General features: G+C 55.9%; 2 protein-coding genes across 5 annotated transcripts in view; one reads left to right on the top strand and one right to left on the bottom strand.

The window, feature by feature from the left end:
* WARS1 (tryptophanyl-tRNA synthetase 1) overlaps positions 1 to 1,582 on the bottom strand; it is a 38,188-nt gene extending 36,606 nt beyond the window's left edge. Inside the window, exon 1 of one of the 2 annotated variants that reach the window (XM_004447650.3) lies at positions 1,443 to 1,582. The gene's annotated coding sequence lies outside the window, so the exon portion shown is untranslated. Of the gene's footprint in view, positions 1 to 473; positions 815 to 1,442 lie in introns of those variants that run through there. The other variant, XM_004447649.4, reaches the window with a different exon arrangement.
* WDR25 (WD repeat domain 25) overlaps positions 926 to 20,393 on the top strand; it is a 150,177-nt gene continuing 130,709 nt past the window's right edge. Inside the window, exons 1-2 of one of the 3 annotated variants that reach the window (XM_058291656.1) lie at positions 926 to 998; positions 6,088 to 6,944. In XM_058291656.1, coding sequence (XP_058147639.1) covers positions 6,114 to 6,944 — 831 coding nt within the window. In that variant the 5' untranslated portion in view covers positions 926 to 998; positions 6,088 to 6,113. Of the gene's footprint in view, positions 999 to 1,570; positions 1,667 to 6,087; positions 6,945 to 20,393 lie in introns of those variants that run through there. The other 2 variants (XM_058291651.2, XM_058291646.2) reach the window with 2 other exon arrangements.

The following is a 20,393-nucleotide window of genomic DNA, read 5'->3' as shown; positions in this document are numbered from 1 at the left end:
GTTGCTGGGAAAGCTTCTGGATTCCTGAATGCCACCAGGAGGTGGGATACCATTTTTCACAACCTGGCTCCAGAGTGTGGGTGACAAGGGCCATTGGGCTGTCAAGTTCCCAGAGGACAAGAAAATGAATTCCTTACAGAAAGGAGTTCTTTGCACCCAAAACCTCTGAACATCATGTTTGACTTAAAAAACAAACAAAAAAACCCCACTAATAGGAAAGGTTAATTTTCTTTTAAATAATAAAAATCACCATTATTTTAAAAGACAGAGCTACCATTAATTTTGATGACACAAGGCATAAGATGCAGAGAATGCCCTCAACTTTGGGTCAATGGGATGAAATAAAATGCACAGCACCCCGATTCTAAGACAGAGAATCCCCCATCCCCAAAAGCCAGGTTTCCAGCCCTTTAGTGAAAGGTTGATAAAGAAAACTCACCAGCTCTAAGCCTGACAAAGACGGCAATACGTACCCAAGTTGCAGGAGACACTGCAGAGGTAGCCCCGGCTCCTGCTGGGCAGCTGAGTAGCTAAGTGTCTGGTGCAGACAAAGGTCTTCTTTTTATAGTTTTCCCCTTTCTCTTTCAGTTTCCTTTTCACAGAAAGGCTCCCTCTTTTCTGTTTACCCCACCCTTGGGTGAAATCCGACCGGGGCGGTTTCTTAGAAATCACTCTACTTCTCAGAAACACTTGGGCCTCCTGACACACCTCCTTGATGAAAATGCCCAAATAGGGGTGGGTGTGTGGGCTGGGGGACCGGGAGGGCGGGCCAAGAACAATGCAACTCTCTGGATAACCGAGCCCTTAGCCCACAGTTGCATCAGCCATCCCAGACTGAGGCTGCCCGCGGTTTAACCTCCCCGCCCTCTTCCCGTTCCCAACTCTCTCCCTACGGGGGTGTAAATGTTTTTTGTGTGCAGTCGTGCGAGGCGAACAGGCAAACTGGAAATTCCCTGCAGCTGCCGTCCGATGTGCTCGCGCGGTGCAGGGGAAAGGCCGTAAGCTCTGGAGTCAAAGAAACCCGGGTTTCATTCATCCCTGCTCAGTCATTCTCTTGCTGGGAGACCCTGACTGAGCAAGTCCATCACTCCTCTGCTCTTCCCTCGGTTTCCTCATCTGCGAAATGGGCCTAGAGCAGCTTCCTAACATCGGGGGGCTGCGTGCGACGCTGCAGGCAAAGCGCCGGGCACGTGGCAGGCACTCGCTACAAGCGGGGGCGGAGGGAAGAGGGGGGAGACCAGGAGGGGTCGGCCGTGTCCGCGGGTCGCGCCGCAAGGGGGCGAAGGGGCCGTGGCAGCCTCCGGACCTCTTGGGGTGCCAGAACCCAGGGGGCAGCGCTCGGCCTCTGAGGAGACGCCCCGGCAGGCGGGCGGGCGGGCCAGGCCCCGGGCATCGCCCCGGGCTTGCTTCCCCGCTCCCCGCCCCCTCGCCCCCTCACTCACCTGCCCCGCCGGGCGCGTCAGCGCTGGGGGCTCAGCCACCGGACACCGCCTGGGCGTCCGTGGAAACGCCGTCCGGCCGGAACAACTTCCGGTCCGGCTGCGCCACCATTGGCTGCTCGCGCGGGGGCGGGGCGAAGGCCGCCGCTGATTGGCTGGCGGCCCCCGCGGTGGCAGAGGACCGGTCGGCTGGCCTCCGAGAAGAAGGAGCGCTTCCGGTGCGTGCGGTGAGCGGCGGGCCCCGGGCGGGAGGGCGCCGGGGTTTGGCGGCGGTCACAGGCTCAGCGTGGGCTTTTCGCTGCCGCCGGTCTGACCCTCGTCTTCGGTTCCTTGCGAGCGCTCAGGGCTCTGCACTACCTTCACTGCTCATTCTTGACAGCTCTGCTAACTCCTATCCATCTTGCAAAACCCATCTCTGGTCGTGTTTTGTTTTTTACCTGCATCGGTCTGTAGCCTTGTCCCGGGCAGACTCCGTGTTTGGTTTTTAATCCCTACCTAGGTTTAGGTAATCATAGGTTTAGGTAATTAGGAAGCGTTGCACGAGATGATCCTATTTCTTTTACTTCCTCTGTGCCCCACATACCCCCAGCCGCCAGATTGCATCTCGCTAATACTGTTTCTAGACCCTGAGGATGGAACAGTGAACAAAACACACAAACGACCCTACTCTGAGGAGCTGACATGCTGGTGATCGTCAGTGCCACTCACACTTTCCCTTTCTTAGCCTCTTTTCTTCAGTGCCTTAACCTAGACTCTTACCTGGCTGTACATTTTCCTCTCAATCACTTCTCTCTTTCCATGAAATATTTCCCCTTTTTCCTTTCATCTTAGAAATACAAAAGGCAGCAGACACTTTCTTTTCCGAGCTTATGGTGTTCCCAATGACTTCCAGTCTTCTCCACTTTTGCCTATTTCCCTTGAGTTATCCTTGACCCCTCTTTCACCCTGTTCTTTTGGTCCCGCTGGTTTGGTCTCCAGCACTTCTCACCCCTCTGCTCCCTCACCCACCCCCACCTCCCAGCATTACCCAAATATCAACTCTCCGAGGCCTCCTTCAGCCTCCCATAAAGAGCTGTAAGCCCAGGTTAACCCCAGGTCCACTATCACCCCACCCTCTTCTTTTTTATTCCTTTTCCACGTAGCCTCTCTTGGATCCGACACCTCTTTTACTAGTTTACGGTCTGTGCCCACTGGTATGTGAGCGCGGGGCATCGTTTACTGTTTTGCTCACGGTGGGTTCCCGGTGTCTTCCTGGCGTGTGCTTGCTGGGTAGCCGGTGCTCCATCAGCGTTTGTTGAACGAGTGAATGAAATGTTCACGAAGCAGATCGAGTCCGGAGCCCTGGGGCCCTCCCTCCTGTGTCCATTCCGCCCTCGCTGCCTCGCCTTGTTGGGGAGGGGGCCTGACGTCCAGCCCCACTCTTCTCTGCTCTTCAGCCCTACGCCTTGTGTTTCCTGCTGGCCACAGGCCTCTCCTGAGGGTGGATCAAGGTGGCCAACTCGCTGGGGATCTGTTCTATCTAATAGGAGCATGGCCTCCTGGCGGGGGGCTCGAGGTTGCCTCTGACCGGAAGGAGTGGGAGGCGGCGGTGATGGTGCCTTGCGTGGTCATTGAGACAGGTATGCCCTCTGGTCAGGCTGGGCCTCGACTTCCGGCTAAGTGTTTAGGGAGCAGAAATGCAAGTGTTTAGGCTGCCAGTGCAAAAACCAGAGGTGGTTTTTATAGTGGGAATTGATGAAGTTAAAAGCGTATAGTTCTGAGGTTATGAAAATGTACAAATCAAGGCATCGTCAAAGGTCAGCTGCTGGCAATCCTGGCAAGGCACAACGGTGGCGGTGTCTGCCTTTTCCTCCAGACTCACTTTCTCCCCGAGCTCAGCTGTGGGTGATCTGGCATGTGGCTCATCTCTCCCCTCTCCCCTGGGCCTTGTTGCTTCAGCTCCACTGATTCCATCCTCTGGCGTCTTAGCCTCTTGGAGTTACTCTTTCTGTGCTGCAGGCAATCCTGGAGTCCTCTCTCATGTGGCAGGGCAAATGGCAGCTCCTCCTTTCTCCTTTATTTCTATAGGACTCCAGAAAAGGATTAAGACCCACCCTGGGTCCTGCAGTCTAATCAGAGGCCTTTAACTGAAGCCACCTAATCAAAAGTCCCTTAACTGAGTCTAATCAAAAGGCCCCAGAGACATAGGTTTACACACACAGGAGTGGCTTAGCTTAAGAACGTAATTTTCTGGGTCCACGAAAGACTCAAACTAGCACACCGAAGTCACTCACAGTCACAGTTCCATTGTGAATCCCTTTGAGGTAGGCTGGCGCATTTGTGTGTGTGTGAGTTGGAACCTGCCTTGATTAGGTTGTGGGTAGATGTGGGGTTATTGGAGAAAACAGACCCTGGGACAAATTTTGAGTGATGCTCTGACGTGTACGACAACATAGCCCCTCAGGAGAATGGTGTCATTTGGAGAAAGGGATGGAAGGAGTGGGGCAATTGAGTTCAGGGGCATGGCAACCCATTATCTTAGGGGGGAGGTGGGTGGCCCTTCTAATGAGGGACATGGGGGTCTGCCGGTGCTGACGGGGGGAGCAGCTGCACACGGCTGATTAAGGGAGGCACCCCGGGCTTTCCGTGCAGCGGGGTGAGGGCCCAGCTGCCACCGCTTCCAGGGGGCTGGAGCGCGCCCTCTGCGTCTGTCATCCATGCTCCTCCTCCTGCTTGCACTTGTGCTAGCCGCCTGGAGTTAAACTGTTGCGCTCCCGCAGTTGGTGGCCCTGGAGTGCGTATGACAGCTCAGAACTGCAGGCAGAGTTATTAAAAAGGGGAAGTTCTCTGCTGTGTGAGTCTGTGTTTGGGGTGAAATGGGTGGATTTGGGTCACACTCGCAGAGTTGCTTGCCCTGCCCTTGGGTGGCCTTGTGCTGTTGGTCCGTCTTTCCTGCAGGCTTCTAGTGGAGGTGGGTTATCTGGGGAAAGAGCCTTCCAGGCAGAGAGCCTAGAGGAAAGGACGAGAGGGCCAGGGGGAGCACGAAGGTGAGGGAGACACGCTTTTCCCTCTGCGAGGTTCCGGACTCCTTCCTGTCTTGCTGTTTTCTGACCTCCCCCGTTTGTGTCGATGGAAGTGGGTCGTTCTCCTTCATGCGGATAAGCCGTACGGCCGGCTCTTTATCCATCTGTCTTGGCCCGCGTGGGCTAGTGGGCACGTCGGACTGTTCTCACGTGGGGTCTGGGAGGTAAAAACTATGTGTTTAGATTTTCTTTCTTTTTTTTTTAAGGTACTGGGGCTGGGAATTGAATCTGGGGCCTCGTATGTGAGAAGCCGGCCCTCAACCACGGAGCCACATCGGCTCCCCTGAACTGGTGTTTTCATTTGTTTTGCTTGTTTTTGTTTTTTCTGGGAGGCACCAGGAACCAAACCCAGAACCTGCCATGTGGGAAGCAGGCGCTTGACTGCTTGAGCCACATCCGCTCCCCTTTAAACTTTTAATAGATCTGGCCAAAGTGACCCTCCAAAAGGCGTCTTTAAAACACCAAGTCTTTCTGTCCAGGCATCATCTTTCCATTTAGTCAGGTATTTTTTATGTCCTTAGATAGAGTTTTAGTTTTCTTCATGTAGGTCTTGCTTATTTCATGTTAAAGTTATTGCCAGTTATCCCATAGTCATCATTAAAAAAAACCTATTCTAAATAATTATGCCTCATGTAGGCAAAAGCCCTTATTTTATTTTTAAAATTAAAAAATTTTTTAAATTTCTCTCCCCTCCCCCCCCCATCTGCTCTCTGTGTCCATTTGCTGTGTGTTCTTTTGTGTCCACTTGCATTCTTTTTTTTTTTTTTTAAAGATTTATTTTTATTTATTTAATTCCCCTCCCCTCCCCTCCCCCGGTTGTCTGTTTTCTGTGTCTTTTTGCTGCGTCTTGTTTCTTTGTCCGCTTCTGTTGTCGTCAGCGGCATGGGAAGTGTGGGCGGCGCCATTCCTGGGCAGGCTGCTCCCTCCTTCGCGCTGGGCGGCTCTCCTTATGGGTGCACTCCTTGCGCGTGGGGCTCCCCTACGCGGGGGACACTCCTGTGTAGCACGGCACTCCTTGCGCGCATCAGCACTGCGCATGGGCCAGCTCCACACGGGTCAAGGAGGCCCGGGGCTTGAACCGCGGACCTCCCATGTGGTAGACGGACGCCCTAACCACTGGGCCAAAGTCCGTTTCCCTCCACTTGCATTCTTGTCAGTGGCACTGGGAATCTGTGTCTCTTTTTGTTGCGTCATCTTTTTGTTGTGTCAGCTCTCCATGTGTGGGCGGCACCATTCCTGGGCAGGCTGCGCTTTTTTCGCGCTGGGCATCTCTCCTTATGGGGTGCCCTCCATGTGTGTGGGGCTCCCCTACGCGGGGGACACCCCTGCGTGGCAGGGCACTCCTTGCGCGCATCAGCACTGCACATGGGCCAGCTCCACACGGGTCAAGGAGGCCCGGGGTTTGAACCACGGACCTCCCATGTGGTAGGCAGACGCCCTATCAATTGAGCCACATTTGCTTCCCAGCCCTTATTTTTTGTGTTTACCTTGTGGGGTTTTAAGTCTTGCAGTTCTTGGGCGACGTGTGTGATAACTGCATGGAAATATTCTTCCATGCGCCCTTTTTAACCTCTGTTTGGCCTTAGGTAGTCTACCCTCGGAGGACGGCAAGATGGCTTCGTTGGTGGCTTATGACGACTCAGACTCGGAGGCCGAGCCCGAGCCCGCGGCCCGCGGTGTAACAGCGGGTTGGATGGAGGTGGCGCCGGGTGTAGCCGAGCCTCCTGGGCAGGCTTTTGCCTCTGGTGCACTGGACACGATGACGGGGGAAGCGCAGCCCGCCAGGCCCCCTTGCAGAGTGCCCCAGGACCCTCCCGGAGACCCCGGGGGCCGCCCTCTCCCGCTGGCCTGCCTCGGGGGCAGCGACCGGGGCTCTCGCCCCAGCCAGAGACTCTGCTGGCCCAGGGAGGCGCCTGGGGTCTCCTTCCCCTCCAGCCAGCCTGCCCGCCTTTGCCCGTGGGCCAGGCGCGCCCCGGCCGGCCACGCGCCCCAGCCAGGCGCCCACTGCAAGGAAGCGAAGCTCTCCTGGGTGTCCCACGTGTCCCCCGAGTCCTCTCTCTGTGCTCACGCGGCGTCTGAAAGCCTGGGGCCTGGCAGCAGCTCCGCTCAGAAGCAGCGGCGGGAGGATGCCGTCACACCCTACGTCCCCAAGAGGCTGAGGCAGCTGCCCGCCTCCCGCGCCGACCCAGGCCGGACCCAAGAGGCGGAGCCGCGCGGAGCCCCTGCGGGCCGGGCCCCGGCTCCAGCCCCGCTCTGCGTGGCCCCCACGGTGTCTGAGTTTATTCGGCCGTATTTGGACAGTCAGTCCAAAGAGACCAAAGTCCCCAGGGCCCTGCTCTTCCACCTGCGTGGCCACACGGCGCCCGTCAACAACATCCAGTGGTGTCCGGTGCTGTCCAAGAGCCACATGCTTCTCTCTGCTTCTATGGACAAAACCTTCAAGGTAAGACTTGGGTGAAAACCGCTGTTCTCAGCTGCTCTTAGGAATCACCCGCTGGGAGGCCTTATTCATCGAAACGACGGCAGGTTGGACGCCTCCCCTGGGAAGGTTTTGGGAGTCTCTTTGTCTCCTGGTGGAGTGGGCTCTGCGGTGGCCCCCCGTGGCTGGCCCGGCCCGCCTTGCCCCTTCCCTGCAGCTGCCTTGTGCAGGTTGCTGGAGGATGCTCACCGGCCCTTATCGCGCGTGGGGGGTTGGCGGCCTCCAGACGCACGGAGGCCCTGGGGGAGCAGGTCGCCACGGGAGAAGACGGCAGGTCCTGGGAGCTCAGAGACGTGTTCGGGACCCCCGGGAACTCTGTGCGAAGCTGGTTCTGTGCCCTGCACTTTGCTGCAAGGGGCGCTGCTGAGGCAGGTGAGACCCACAGCCTGGCTTCAGGAGTGCACAGTGCCTAGGGGCTACGGGCAAGCGGATGCTTGCAACCGGGGGTCAGGGCTTGTGGACGGGACCCCAGCGGGACCCTGGGTGACTTGGGAGGGGTGGGGAGCCGAAGGCGGTTGAGGCCCAGGGGGCTGCATGCCTCAACTCTACCTGAGAGAGCTGGAAGGCCTGGCAGGGGCCGGGCAGGGAGGGCTGCCCGCGTTACACTGGCACTCTGCTTTTCCTTGTGCCATTTACTTAATCTTTAAAGTTTCCTGAAGCAGCGACAAGCAGTCCCCACGGTACGGAGGGTCATAGCGGAACGGGCGTGGACGTCTGTTTGCGCCTGCCTCCAGCGCCTCCGGGCTGTGAGCTCTTCACGGACAGCTTCTGCTCTGCGCCTAGCGAGGCTCCTGGTAGGGAGAAGGTGCCCAGTAAATGCTCGCTGAGCACCAGGGTCTGGGAGAGAAAACGGCTTTGGAGATGGAGGAACCTGACTCCCCATCCAGCTTCGCCGCGGCGTTGCGCTGGCACCCCCGCAGCCGCCCTCCTGGAGGGGCGCCGTCTCCCGAGGGCACGAGCAGAACGTCGTGTGATCACGGGAGGAGCTTCAAAAGCACCTGGCGAGAGCCAGGCACCAGGAGGTGCTGGGGCGTGTCGACTCCCTTGCCCCAGTGTCCCCCAGAGTTCTGGAACCGGCCTGCCCAGGTCATTTTTTTTGCAAATTATGATTTGAGCATTTTTTTCCCAGGAGGCATTTTGTGCAGTGAAAGGCGGCTCCGCGTGCAGTGAGGCCTTTGAACAAACCTGAATAGATGGGTGTCGTTTTAAGTGGCCCCCTGGAGTCCTGAGGTGCCTTGTCTGTGTTCTCTGACAAGGCTAAGAGCGTCACGTCACGCAGGAGAGGGGCGCGAGGCCAGGGGTTTGTCATCAGGCCTTTGGTTCTTTCACGGCAGTGCCCGGGACACGAGGTCCCCGCTGGCAGCTCCTGGGGGCTCTGGAGAGGTCCGGGGAGGCCTGCTCTGCTCGAGGCAGCGCCGGGCTGGGCCTGCGGCGGAGGGGGCCTGCCCGCACGAGCTCACCCCTCGGTTTTCTCTTCCCGCCGTGCTTTGCTTCTGCCGCCCCATCGTCCTGGTGCGCCTTCCCTTGCCTACCCGCCTGCCCCTTCCCGCCCAGCTCTGCAGGTCGCCTGCTCCGCAGTCCTTCCCGGTGGAGCCCGTGTCCCACAGGTGTCTGCACCAGGCCCGGTCCTCGAGGCTGGAGAGGCCGCGCGGAGTGGCGAGGTGTCCTGGCGTCCGCTCCCGCCCCGCGGTCGGCCTTGGCTCACGCTCTTGAACGTGATCTCCTCCGTGGGGGGTGCGCTGGGGCGCACACAGCAGCTGGGGCTGCCACGCCTCCTGGGGCTGGGTTCACAGTGCGGGGCACCTGCGGGCTCAGGGCTGCTCCCCCCCCAGCGTCCCCTGGGCTGTGGCCCTCTGGGTCTGGCCCCCTGTGGAGTTGCTCCCCCCCCCACCCCCCGTGGGCGAGGGACCCGGCGCCATGGGACTGAGGCCAGGCCCCCCGGCCATATTCCGGGAGGGGCCTGTGTCTGTGGTGCCGGCCTGTGAGGCGCGTGTCCCAGGACCCTGGAGAGGGGGCGGCTCGCGGCAGGCCTGTGGCGGGGGCGCCTCCCTGCAGGGCGGCTGCCTGCGCCCAGGGATCCTGGGCCGGGAGGTGGAGGGTGCCTGGTGGTCGCCCGTCGACCGTGCATCTGTGGGGTCCTGGCCCTGTGGCGAGGGTCAGGCCCTGGGGCCCCCCGGGGATGGTCTGTCCTGGCGCAGGGCGGAACACCTTGGGTGCTTGTGTCACCGCCCACCTGGAAGTTTCTAGAGTTCCCAGACAGAGGCAGCCTGCGGTTGGTGAACAGAGACGCCTGAGTGCGGCCTTGAGAGTTGGGCGGTCGTGATGGAGCAGCGAGTGCTGCGTGTCTGTGCCGCGTGTTTCGGGCCGGAGCACGCAGCCAGGCGGTGCCCGGGACTCCTCGCGGCCACAAGAGGGAGCAGCCGGCCTGGCGGGGACAGGCACTGGAGGGCCCAGCCTGCCCCCAGGGCCGGTGGTGCGCGGGGCGTGACACGGGCAGCCTCCAGCGAGCCCTGCGCCCCCACCGCCCTCCCCTTGGCTGGGAGTGCGGTGCCCCGGCTGCTGGGCAGGCTCTCCCCGGCCCTCTTCCCACGGGGTCTTGAAAATCCAGGCTTTTCTGAGCCGTGGTTGGGCTGGGGTCCTCTCCGCTGTCTGATAGTTGGTGGTTTATTTGGCAGGCTGCTTCTGGGCAAATTGCTTTTGAATGTGTCTTCAGTGGGAAGGATGTGTGGCAGGGGCTGGAGGGGGCAGCATGGAAGGACGGATGGGGACGAGTGGGGGTCGAGCTGGCCGAGGACATGCTGGCCCTCAGGGGCACGTGTGGGCTGCGGGGTGCCAGCAGGACGTGGAGTTCTTTCTCCTCCCCGAGGTCAGGGGCTGGGCAGCCATGGTAGGTCCTGGGGCCCATGTGGCCTGGCGCGGGGCAGAGGTGTGGACACGGGGTCTGCTTGGGGTCAGGGCCTTGGACAGGGCAGGGCCCCGGCCAGCTGCAGCCCGGACCTCAGGCGGTGGGGAGCAGACGATGGGTGCTGTGGGACTGGAGCTGGAAGAGGTGGGGTGCACAGGGTGCCCCCACAGCTCTCCCTTCCTGGGTTGCCCTTTGTCTTGGTTGTAGTCTCTGCCAGAGGGCACTTGCGCCTCCCGCGGATGGGAAGGAGGGCAGAGCCTGGGAGCTGGAGCCACAAGACCACGTGAAATCCTCTCTGCCACCTGCCGGATTGTGGGCACGCCTTGATTTGTGTAGCTGTAAAAAGGGGGGGAATTACACCCACCTTGCTGGGACCCAGTGAGAAGGAACTGATCTGACTGGCCTGGCACGGGGCAGGCACTTGGCATGCGCTCCGTTTCTTGCCCTCCCGGGAATTTTCTCCCCCTCGCCGCGTAAAGTTGTCTCTTTCTACCTGGGGACCAGAGAATTTCTATCTGGTTCTCCTTGCCAGATTTCAGGCTCCCTAAGCATGGGAGCGGTGCCATTTTGTATTCTCTGTAGCACCTGGCACAAGATTTTGAACACGTTAAGTGGTCAATAAAGATAATTTGAATTAACAACCCCCAGGATTTTCTGCGAACCTCTGCCCAAAAGTTGTCTTTTGAATGCATAAATACCATTCACCACTAGGGGGCACGGGGAGACTTAAAATAAGCAGTCCCTGTAAGCTTCTAGAACGAGGACGAATCCTTGATTCAAGGTAACGTTTGCCTGAAAGATGATTTCTTTTCTGATCAGGACAAAAGCAGCACAATCCATCTGATTAATCTAAAGAGCACTGGAGTGCCAGTTCTTTCATCTCCTTAAAACGTAGCTTTGGAATTCATAAATTTCAATTGGACACATTACAGTGGAAAGAGACTTATTTTTAATATGTTCTAAATGTTCTGTGAGCTGTGAAATATGCTTATAGAGTTTTGAAAAACTTACAGCCAGAGAAATCAGGTAGAAATAAAAGAATGGCGCATTGTTCTGCTCTGAGCTGTTGACCCTCGCCGGTGTCCTCCCTCCCTGTCTGGAGGCTCATCTTTCTCACATGGCTGCAGCCCCCGCTTCTCGTTTCCCCGTGCACTCGTCTGGCTCAGCATGCTTGAACATCCGCTGCACGTAGAGGTGGAATTCAGGCTTTGATGCCTATTTCGAAGTCAACAGCATAACCGTGGCCTGCCTGAGCCAGAGCCAGCCGAGCCCCTTGTCAGCCCCCTGTGCCGAGACCCCTCTGCCCGCACTGAGGGCTTCCCGGAGGCGTGTGGCAAGCCGCCTGCTCCCAGGGGCCAGCTGCCCACGCACGGGCACCCGGAGTTCTACAACATGCGAGAATCTCAGATAAAATGCATGCATTAGGCGGTGTTTATTTGCTTCACAAAATCATTTGCTCCAGGAATTCTTTAAATAACAGGCATCCTTAAAAAATATCTTTTTTTAAAACTTAAAAAAAAATTGTGTGAATGTAGTAGATGCTTGTTGTGAAAAACTCTGAGGATGCAGGAAACGTGAAGTACGAAGACGAAATCTCTGCCGGTCCCCAGCCTCGAACCCGTGTCTCGCTAACACTCGGGGCATTTTCTGGCTCTAGCAGGAGCTCCCTACGTCTCCACACAGCTGAGCTCACACTCCTTGTATTAATACCTGCAATTTTGATTCCCTCCCCCCATCATTTGTAATATTTATAAGGGGCATTTTCTCACCTTATTCACAACTTCCCCAGTTGTATTTTTAAAGACTGTCTTCAAATTCCAGCCCTTGCTTTGTTGTTTCCTGTGCTTTCCTGCTCAGATTGTGTAATCGGCACCACAGTGAACACGGCAAAATAGGAGCATCAGGCCGTCTCCTGTGCTGTCTCAGTGTCGGTCAGGTGGGCTTTAGCCAGGATCCTCGTGTGTGGGGAGTGGGGCCTGAGTGGATGGGCAATCGCCAGGGCCGTTACTGCATTCCCAGCTCCTCTCTGCTGCTTGGGGGCTGTGTGGCTTTGGGAAATCACTTCTCCTCTCTGATCCCCCAGTTTCCTCATTGGTACGCGGGGATATTGGCTACCAATTTGGGTGGTTGCTATGGAGAAGAAATGAGAAGTTCCAACCCAGGGGCTGACACAGGGGAGGGGCTGAAGAAACGCTCTCCCACCTCCCCTCTGACCCGCACTGGTGAATTAAAAAGTGATTGTAGGGAAGCAACTTGGCCCAGTGGTTAGGGCGTCCATCTACCACATGGGAGGTCCATGGTTCAAACCCCAGGCCTCCTTGACCCGTGTGGAGCTGGCCCATGCGCAGTGCTGATATGCGCAAGGAGTGCCGTGCCACGCAGGGGTGTCCCCCACGTAGGGGAGCCCCACGCACAAGGAGTGCGCCCCGTAAGGAGAGCCGCCCAGCGCAAAAGAAAGTGCAGCCTGCCCAGGAATGGTGCCGCACACACGGAGAGCTGACACAGCAAGATGACACAACAAAAAGAAACACAGATTCCGGGTGCTGCTGATAAGGATAGAAGCGGTTGCACAAGAACACACAGCGAATGGACACAGAGAGCAGACAACGGGGGAGAGGGATGGTGTAGGGGAGAGAAATAAATAAAAATAAATAAATCTTAAAAAAAAAAAGTGCCTGTAGAAAAGACAGATTGCCCAGAATCCTTCACCTTGACGTCACTCCTATTTTTTGAGTCTTTTTCCTGTCTGCCTATGCACGTATGTTTTTTAAAGAATTCATGGCAGAGTGCTCCTGGGATCAAGATTTTTAGAAATAAAAAGTTTTGGGGATTGTCTGCACCGAGCCATTTGCATGCTCTAGTTTTGTGAACTGCACCCTGGAAGGTACATGTTAGAGGGTTGGGTCTCTGTTTTCAAATGGATATCATTTAAAACACGAGAGGGAAAAAGTGCCCAGTATTTTGCCAGTGTCCAGAGCGTTTTTACAAGCGTGATTCCATGGAGCCCCCGCGGTGCCAGGAGAAGAGATTCCACCTCCCAGGGCCCCGGGGAGCAGGTCCAGAGGGGGTCGACGTGCCCCCCCTCCTCCAGCTGCCCTCCAGGCCCCCTGGCCACATGTGCTGGAAGGAAAGGCTTGGTCTGAGGCTGGAGACCCAGGTGGGCTCTCGCCAGCCTGCGACCTCTGGTGGGTCTCTAAAGGCCTGCGGGGCACGCGGTGACATCGTGTGGGAGTGGGGATGCCGGTGCCACGGGGAAGAGCGCCAAGTCCCCGCCATCCGGAAGCCACCACGTCCTTGGCGCCGTTCCAGATGCCGCCCCTCATCTTCACAACAGTCCATTTTACAGCGAAGCTGAGGCACAGAGAGGTCAGAGACCCGCCCACAGTCACACAGCAGGCAAACGGCAGGGACACAGCGCCCGAGCAAGAAGAGCTCAACCCCCTGTTCCCCTCCTGCCTTGGAGAGTAGAGGCCTAAGAAAGCCCAAGTGGTGCCCAGGCGCGTCCAGCCTGGAAATGCCGGGGCTCTGCCAAGGGGCACGAGGGGGAGAAGCACGTTCCGGGGCGGGTTGGATTTGCATTTTTATGTCTCACCGGGTCCTGCTGATTTATCATTGTCAGCGAATCTGATTATATTAGAGTATCTTAGATGTGCTTTGTAGAGAGTGATCTATCTCAGATTCACAGACAAGGAATTTATGGATTCAAGTGCCAATGTGAAGGTTTATTTCGGTTTCGAAAGAATTATTCTTGATGGATTTGACGAAACGAGATTGAGAAGTGGTTTGACGCGTGGGGCGAGGAACCATGGTGCGTTATCCAGATGATGGGCAATTTCTTCCAAGCACGAGGCAGATCTGTTGGAAACGAGCGCTGCGCAGCTGGAGGGAGGTTTGTCTTGTGGTGGGGGGGCATGTGATATTTGGGGAGTAAAGGATGAAGAGCGCATCGAGGGTAGTTAGGTGAAGGAGAGGAGGCCGCGGGCAGGTCTGTGTGTGCAGAGATCATCTGGTTCTGTCTTCATTTCCCAGAGGAAGGCAACGAGGCCCAGAGAGGGGGAGACACTTGCCCCAGGGCACACAGCCTCACAGGAAGTGTCCTCAGAAGTGACACCCTTGTCCCTTCCCACCCTTCCAGGGAGAGTTCACAGTCATCGAATTGTCCCAGGGTCGGGAGGGAGGGGGCTTTAGGCTGGTTGACAGCCGGGCTGCCCGCCTCTGGCAAGAGCAGTGAGCCCCTAAGCGTGGCAGGGAAGCTTTTCCCGCACTTCTCTCCCCCACGCGAGTGCTGCAACGTACCCAGGTGAACAGTTGAGCCAGTTTCCGGTCCTCTTCTGCTAGCCCGGGGAACTTTACAAGCGGGCACCATACACAAGAATCCTTGGGTGAAAGGAGGAATAAAAAAGGAGAGCGCAGCAGAGCTCGGCCTGCTTTTTCTGTGTTTCCAAAAACTTGGCTGCATTGAACTTAGAGGGTTAAAGGACCGAGGACGGGGCGGCTGCTTGCCAGATGCTGACGGTGGAAAACGGCCCAGCGCGAAGGTGCAGGCTCGTCCACGGGGAGCGGAGCTCGTCCACTCTCATCCTCTGTCATTAGGGGAAGAATAGAGCAATTTGGAAAAATGCTTTTAATGTAATTGAAAAATGCAGATTGCAAAATTGGCACACGCAGGAGCTGAGACAGTTAGTAAATTATTTCTCGCTGCTTTTAAAACTTGGACGGAAAAGACTCCTAACGGTGCCTCCCTACCCAGTGCCAGGTGAATGAATGTCCTCTTTTACTTAAAAAAGAGTAGTTCTAGATGTAACTTTGTTTTATCATACAAGTGGTAAATTCTTGGAAGACTGCAAAAAAATGAAAGGCAGAACTAGAACAAAACCCAGCCATAGGCCCTGCACTTAAGCACAGTGACTCTTTGCATTTTGCCAGCAGCATTTCCTTCCAGTCTTTTTTCCTGTGTTCAGGGTTTCAGCTAGTTTTAATCATACTATATGTATTTTATTTTTGCACCTACCATTTTAAAATCACAGGATTTTCATTAATTTTCCTCAAGTTGCTAGAGATTTTTTTTCCCTCTTAAAAGCAGAGATGATAGGTTACTGTCCATCCTTTTTCTCCTAGCTTTTTTTCCTCCCTCCCCTTTCCCACTTCCTGCTGTTTTTTTTTTATCTCCCCCTCGTGGCTTTTTGCTTGCTGTCTGCTCTCTGTCCGTTTGCTGTGTGTTCCTCTGTGTCCGTATTTATTTATTTTTTGTTTATTCCCCACCCCCCTCCCATGGCTTGCTTGTTGTCTGCTCTCTGTGTCCATTCACTGCTGTGCACTCTTCTGTGTTTTTTTTTTTGGCTCGTCTCTCTTTTTGTTGCATCCCCTTGTTGAGTTGACAGCATTCTGTGGCACTTGCGGGTCAGTGGCACTCCACGGTGCCCAGGTCGGCAGCTCTCCACAGCGCGCGGGCGATCCCGCCTTCACAAGGAGGGCCCGGGATGCGAACTCAGTGGGAACCCAACTGTTGGAGCCACAGCCGCTTCCCTCCCTGCTGTTCTTGCTGTCTGTGTCCATTCACTTCGTGATCTTCTGTATCTCTCTCTCTTTTCGTCGTCTCTTCTTGTTTTTCTCCTCTAGGATTCACTGGGATTTGATCCTGGGAACCTCTGACGTGGAGAGAGGTTCCCTGTCACTTGTGTCACCTCATTCCTGGTCTCTGCTGTGCCTCACCTTGACTCTTCCCTTTGTCTCTCTTTTGTCGTGTCGTCATCTTGCTGCGTGACTCACTTGCGTGGGCACTGGCTTGCCGCGCAGGCATGCTTTTTTTTTTAACGAGGAGGCTCCAGGGATCGAACCTGGGTCCTCCCATACGGTACGCAGAGGCCCAGTCACTCGAGCCACATCCGCTTCCATCCTAGCTCCTGCCGTTCCCCGTCAGTTTTCTTTTGTCACCTTTTCTCCCAGGAGGACGCGGCTCTAATGTGGGCCCACCTGGGAAGTGAGCGAGGCGGGGGGCAGGGCGCCGAGGTGTGCGTCGGGCACACTCCTGTGGTGCAAAGCCTCCCTGCTGGGCAAGCTTCCTGAAGTTTCTCTTCTTGACATTGGATGAAGGCGAGGGTGTCTCAGCAGCACCCCTCCCGAAAGCAGTGATCCTGGCTGGGTCGGGGAGGACAGGTGCGGTTTAGGAGGCCACGACTAAAGCGGCCCCCCAGCTCTGCCTTGCCAGCGGTCACGGGGCTGCTTGGGGGGACCTCTGCCCCTCCCACAGAACAGGGTCCATGTAGAGATGGATGCCTCCCCCCTCCAGCTGTGGCCCAGGCAAGCCCTTGACTTTGGGACTCCAATTAGCTGGATGTTCTGATGTTCCCGTGGGCTGAGCACCTCCCTTACTGGCCCTTCTTTCTCATTTCCTCCACTTTAGCTTTCTATCCGTTTTTGAATTTTGTATTTCTGCAGTCACAATCTTGAGCTCTTTTATTGAAGTGTGACATCTATTCAGGAAAGCATCCTGTTCTAGTATATTTTTGCTTTCCCAGAGCTATTTCTTGTTTTCTGAATGCCTCCCCCCCCTTTCTTTTTCCTTTTTCTTTTTTTAAAAAGATTGCATGGTATTTCTTATTATCTGTTTGCAGAATCTTTTCTCAGCTGAGTTCTTGAAAGTGTCCCTGTGTTTTCGGGAAGGTTTCAATCTCTTTCTGCTCCTTTGGTCCTCGGTTCTGGTGTCTGTTTCCTGGTGGAGATTTTTCTCCTGCCCCTTCTGGCTGGAAGCTGCCCGAGGGTGTGCCTGGGTCTTGACCATGCGTGGGCTTGCTGTGGGGCGATGAGGGACAGGCTGGCACGCAGCGCGGAGCCCAGGCGTGGATGTCCCGGGGTGTCTTCTCAGAGCCGGCCACACGCTGCCCACCGCCGAGGAAGGGAGCCCCCAGTCCTCTGGGGTGGGCTCTTGGCCCAGCAGCCAGCTTGTGGCCCCTGAGCTGGGGGCTCCGTGGTCCTGTTCTCCAGCTTGTTCTTTTCTCCCCCAGCTCTTGGCGTCTTCTCCTCTGTGCCCAGATCCCCCTTCATCCTGTGGTGGCCCCCTTGTGCTCCTTTGGTGGCCACCCCGACGCTTAACGTGGAATCACCGTGTCTCCTCACCCTCGACAGTGTCAGAATTAGCACTTTCTAAAATGCCCACCAACTTCATAGTATCTCGTTTGTGAACCAAACGAGTTCGTCTGCATGAAGTGCTTTTAGAACCGTACCTGGCACGCGGTTAATGCTAAATTAATGTTCATTCGTCTCCTGCCCCCCCAGCATTTCTCTTACCCTGCTGGTTTGCATCCTAACAATATGACCCTTCATCCTGTTTCCCCCCAGTTTGTGGTTTGACTTTGAATTTTGATATTTTATTCTTGCTTTACCAGAAAGCCCAGCCTTTTTTTGTGGTCAGTTCTCTAGACCCCTTCCTTTGCAATTTTACCCGTGGCTTCAGAGCCTGGCACGCTCCCCCCATGCGGAGAGCTGTTAAACCGTCCCCTGTGTGTGACCTTCATCTCGCAGTGATTGGCTTGAGCCAGTTTCAATTCTCTTCATCTCTTCCAGGCTCTGAGTGGGGCCGGGGCAGGGCTGCGCGCCGCGTGATGGATGGGCTCCACGCCGGCCATCGAGCGGCATGCTAAAGGAGCCGCTGCAGCGCCCCGCGGCCCACTCGTGTCGCCTCCCCCACACTGACGCTGGCCGCGAATGAGCTCAAGCGCCGTCTCCCCGGCCAGCGTCGTCTGCAGGGCCGGGGCACGCCGCAGCGTCCCACACCTTCTCGCAAAAAAAAAAAAAAGAATGTTGTTTTTTGATCATAGAAGTCCACACACAGTGTGGAAAAAACCAGAAAGGAATGAAGAAGAAAAATACCACCCGTCATCTCCACCCAGAGGCAGTGACTGTACTGTAGACTTTTTGGTTTATTTCCATCCAGTCTTTAAAAAAAAAATTCAATGTAGTCGAGAGCTGACCTTGCCCGTAACTAAAAGCCCAGCCTACTCACCCCCTGTTTACTGCAGCACCAGTGTTTCACTGCTGAAATAAGGCCCGGAAGTTATGTGCCTTTTTGCTCTTGTCTCAGAAGCGCACCTGGAGTTTTCCAGAGACAACATGACGTGTGATGTCACAGTAGATTAAATGCAGAGGCAGACTGGAGAGCCCAGCTACCTTGTACGAAGTCAGGCGTTAAAGAGGTTCGTAAAAATATAAGTCATGCCTTCTCACTGTTTTTTTCCCCTTGGTCTTAGAAAGTGTCGTTAATTTTCATAAGAAATGTTTTTTATGTTAACATATAGTAGGCCTATTACAACTTTCATAAATATTTTTAAATGGGCTCACTTTTCATTTCAAACCTGCTAAATATTGGTGGATCGAATCCATGTAAACGACAGCTCTTTGGGGTCCTCTAGTTTTTGAGAGCGTGAAGGGGTTCTGAGTCCAACAGGTGTGAGAGCCCCTCGCTCTGTTATGTGGGTAGTTCCAGTTTGGGGGCACGCCGTGGGTTGTTCGCTTGCGCCGTCACAGCCCGGCTCTGGCTCAAGTGAGTCGCCGCCTGCTTCTGCGTGGATGGACCGCGGTGGATGGACCGCCCGTGCGACAGAAGCACGACCCCGGGGGCCCACGCCCCCTATTGTCCTCCTGTACCTTCTGTCCTGCCTGTTGTGCAGATGATTTAAAGTGTTACAAAGTGATGGGGAAAGAGCTCCCCGGTCCCAACATGCCCTCAAATTACGATCATCCTTTTAGCGTCTCCCTGTCAATTTCTGGCCCGCTAGAGCTTGTGTTTTTTACTGCCTGGTAACCTGCACTTAACATTCTCTCCCAGCCTTTCCATGCTGCGCCTCCGGCCCCTCTGCGCCTGCAGTGCTGTCAATTTCATCGCTTCCATGATGCTCTATCGAGCTGATTAACTGTAATTTACTCATCTATCCTTGGACACTTAGGTAGTCTCTAATTTTTGCTATTATAGATAATGCTGAAGTGGTTATCTTCATGCATGAAACCCTTTTCTGTTGGATTATTTCTTTCCGATTGCTTCCCAGAATTGGGCCTGCTGGGTCAAAGGGGTGTACATTTCTGTGCATCCAGATACATGTCCTGGCAGATTGCTGTCCACAAGGATTACGCCAATTCGCACTGTCACTGCGAAAAGCCTGCGTAATAACCAACCATTTTGCTTAACTATCATGCTTAGAATTTTTCCTTGGAGCCCCCGAAGGGGTAAAGGTCCTTATCTAAGTGAATGCGATCTATAATTATTTAGACTAACACCAAAATTGCTTTCAGAACATTTTTAACCTGCTGAGAGTAGAATTCTAATTTGCATACACGCTAGCATTAAAAGTTTCGCAAGTAGCAATTTCTCTCTTCCTACTCAGCCCAACAACTGTAGGGAAAACTGAAGAGCTTTCATAAACAGAAACGGGCCCTTTCTGAAGTTGTTGCAGTGTTATTCTGCAAGGCACAAAAACACAAATTAAAACCCATTTTCATTGCAGCCCTTGGCGAGAAGCGTTGTTTCCGACGTGGCCCTTTCCTCTTGCTTTGCTCTCACTCACGGTGCCTTGGCACCTTGGGGTGTCACCTGAGGCTGGCTGTAGGTGCTGGCAGGGCTGTCGTGGGGAGGGGAACTGTCCGTGGGCGGAAGCAGGATGAGCAGCGGGCAGTGCAGGCGGAGGAGAGCGGCGTGGCGTGCGAAGGAACTTCCCGGCAGCCAGCGCTGGCCAGCTTGGGGCGTGGACTGCCTGGAAAGGGCGCCAGGGCCTTTGGATGGACACGTTCCAAACTGGCCGGTGGGCCGGGACGTCAGTGTGGGATCGGGTCAGGGGTCCGGCCACGGGGTCCCAAGGCCCTTTCCATGGTCAGGGCCGGGATGGAGAGAGCCTTCAGCCGGTCCTGAGATGCGCTGCCCCGGCCCGCGCCCAGCACGGCGCCTGGCACCCTGCTCGCATCCACAGGCACACAGGCCCGTGCCTCTCCTGATCCCGCCAAGCTCCGCGTTCTCACGTGTCGGACGATCGCCTCGCGGGGCCGCGCAGTGGGATGTGCGCAGCCACTCGGCACACGCGGAGCGCTTCCCGATGGAAGCTTCCCGTTATTAAGAACTTGAAGCTGGGGCTTATCCTGTAATTGCCTCCTAAGCCGCCTTATTAAGCACGTGAGGCTTGGAATCCAATTTGCCTCCAGTTGCCGCGACTCGCTGAGCAAATAGCCCGGTGCATGCCCACGACTCCGGCAGGCTCTCGAGGGGCGCGGGCCCCTCCAGACGTGGCTTTCGATTTTCCGGTTCAGCAGCATGACATTGGTTGCTGGGGGTGGCGGTGGCGGGTGCGGGTGACGGCTTGGCTGGTGAGCCTGTGGATGTCGCCAGCACCAGGGCTCCTGGGCGCCGCAGGCCTCGTTGCAGGCATGGCACTGTGCGCCGCGGGGACCTCCACTGGCTGGCCTGTCTGCGTTTGTTCACCTGTCCGTCAGTCCAGCCGTCGGTTGATTAAATGCTGGCTCTGTCC

The sequence above is a fragment of the Dasypus novemcinctus genome, chromosome 3 (assembly GCF_030445035.2).
Source record: "Dasypus novemcinctus isolate mDasNov1 chromosome 3, mDasNov1.1.hap2, whole genome shotgun sequence".
Lineage (NCBI taxonomy): Eukaryota > Metazoa > Chordata > Mammalia > Cingulata > Dasypodidae > Dasypus > Dasypus novemcinctus.
This window is presented reverse-complemented; position numbering and strand designations above follow the sequence as displayed.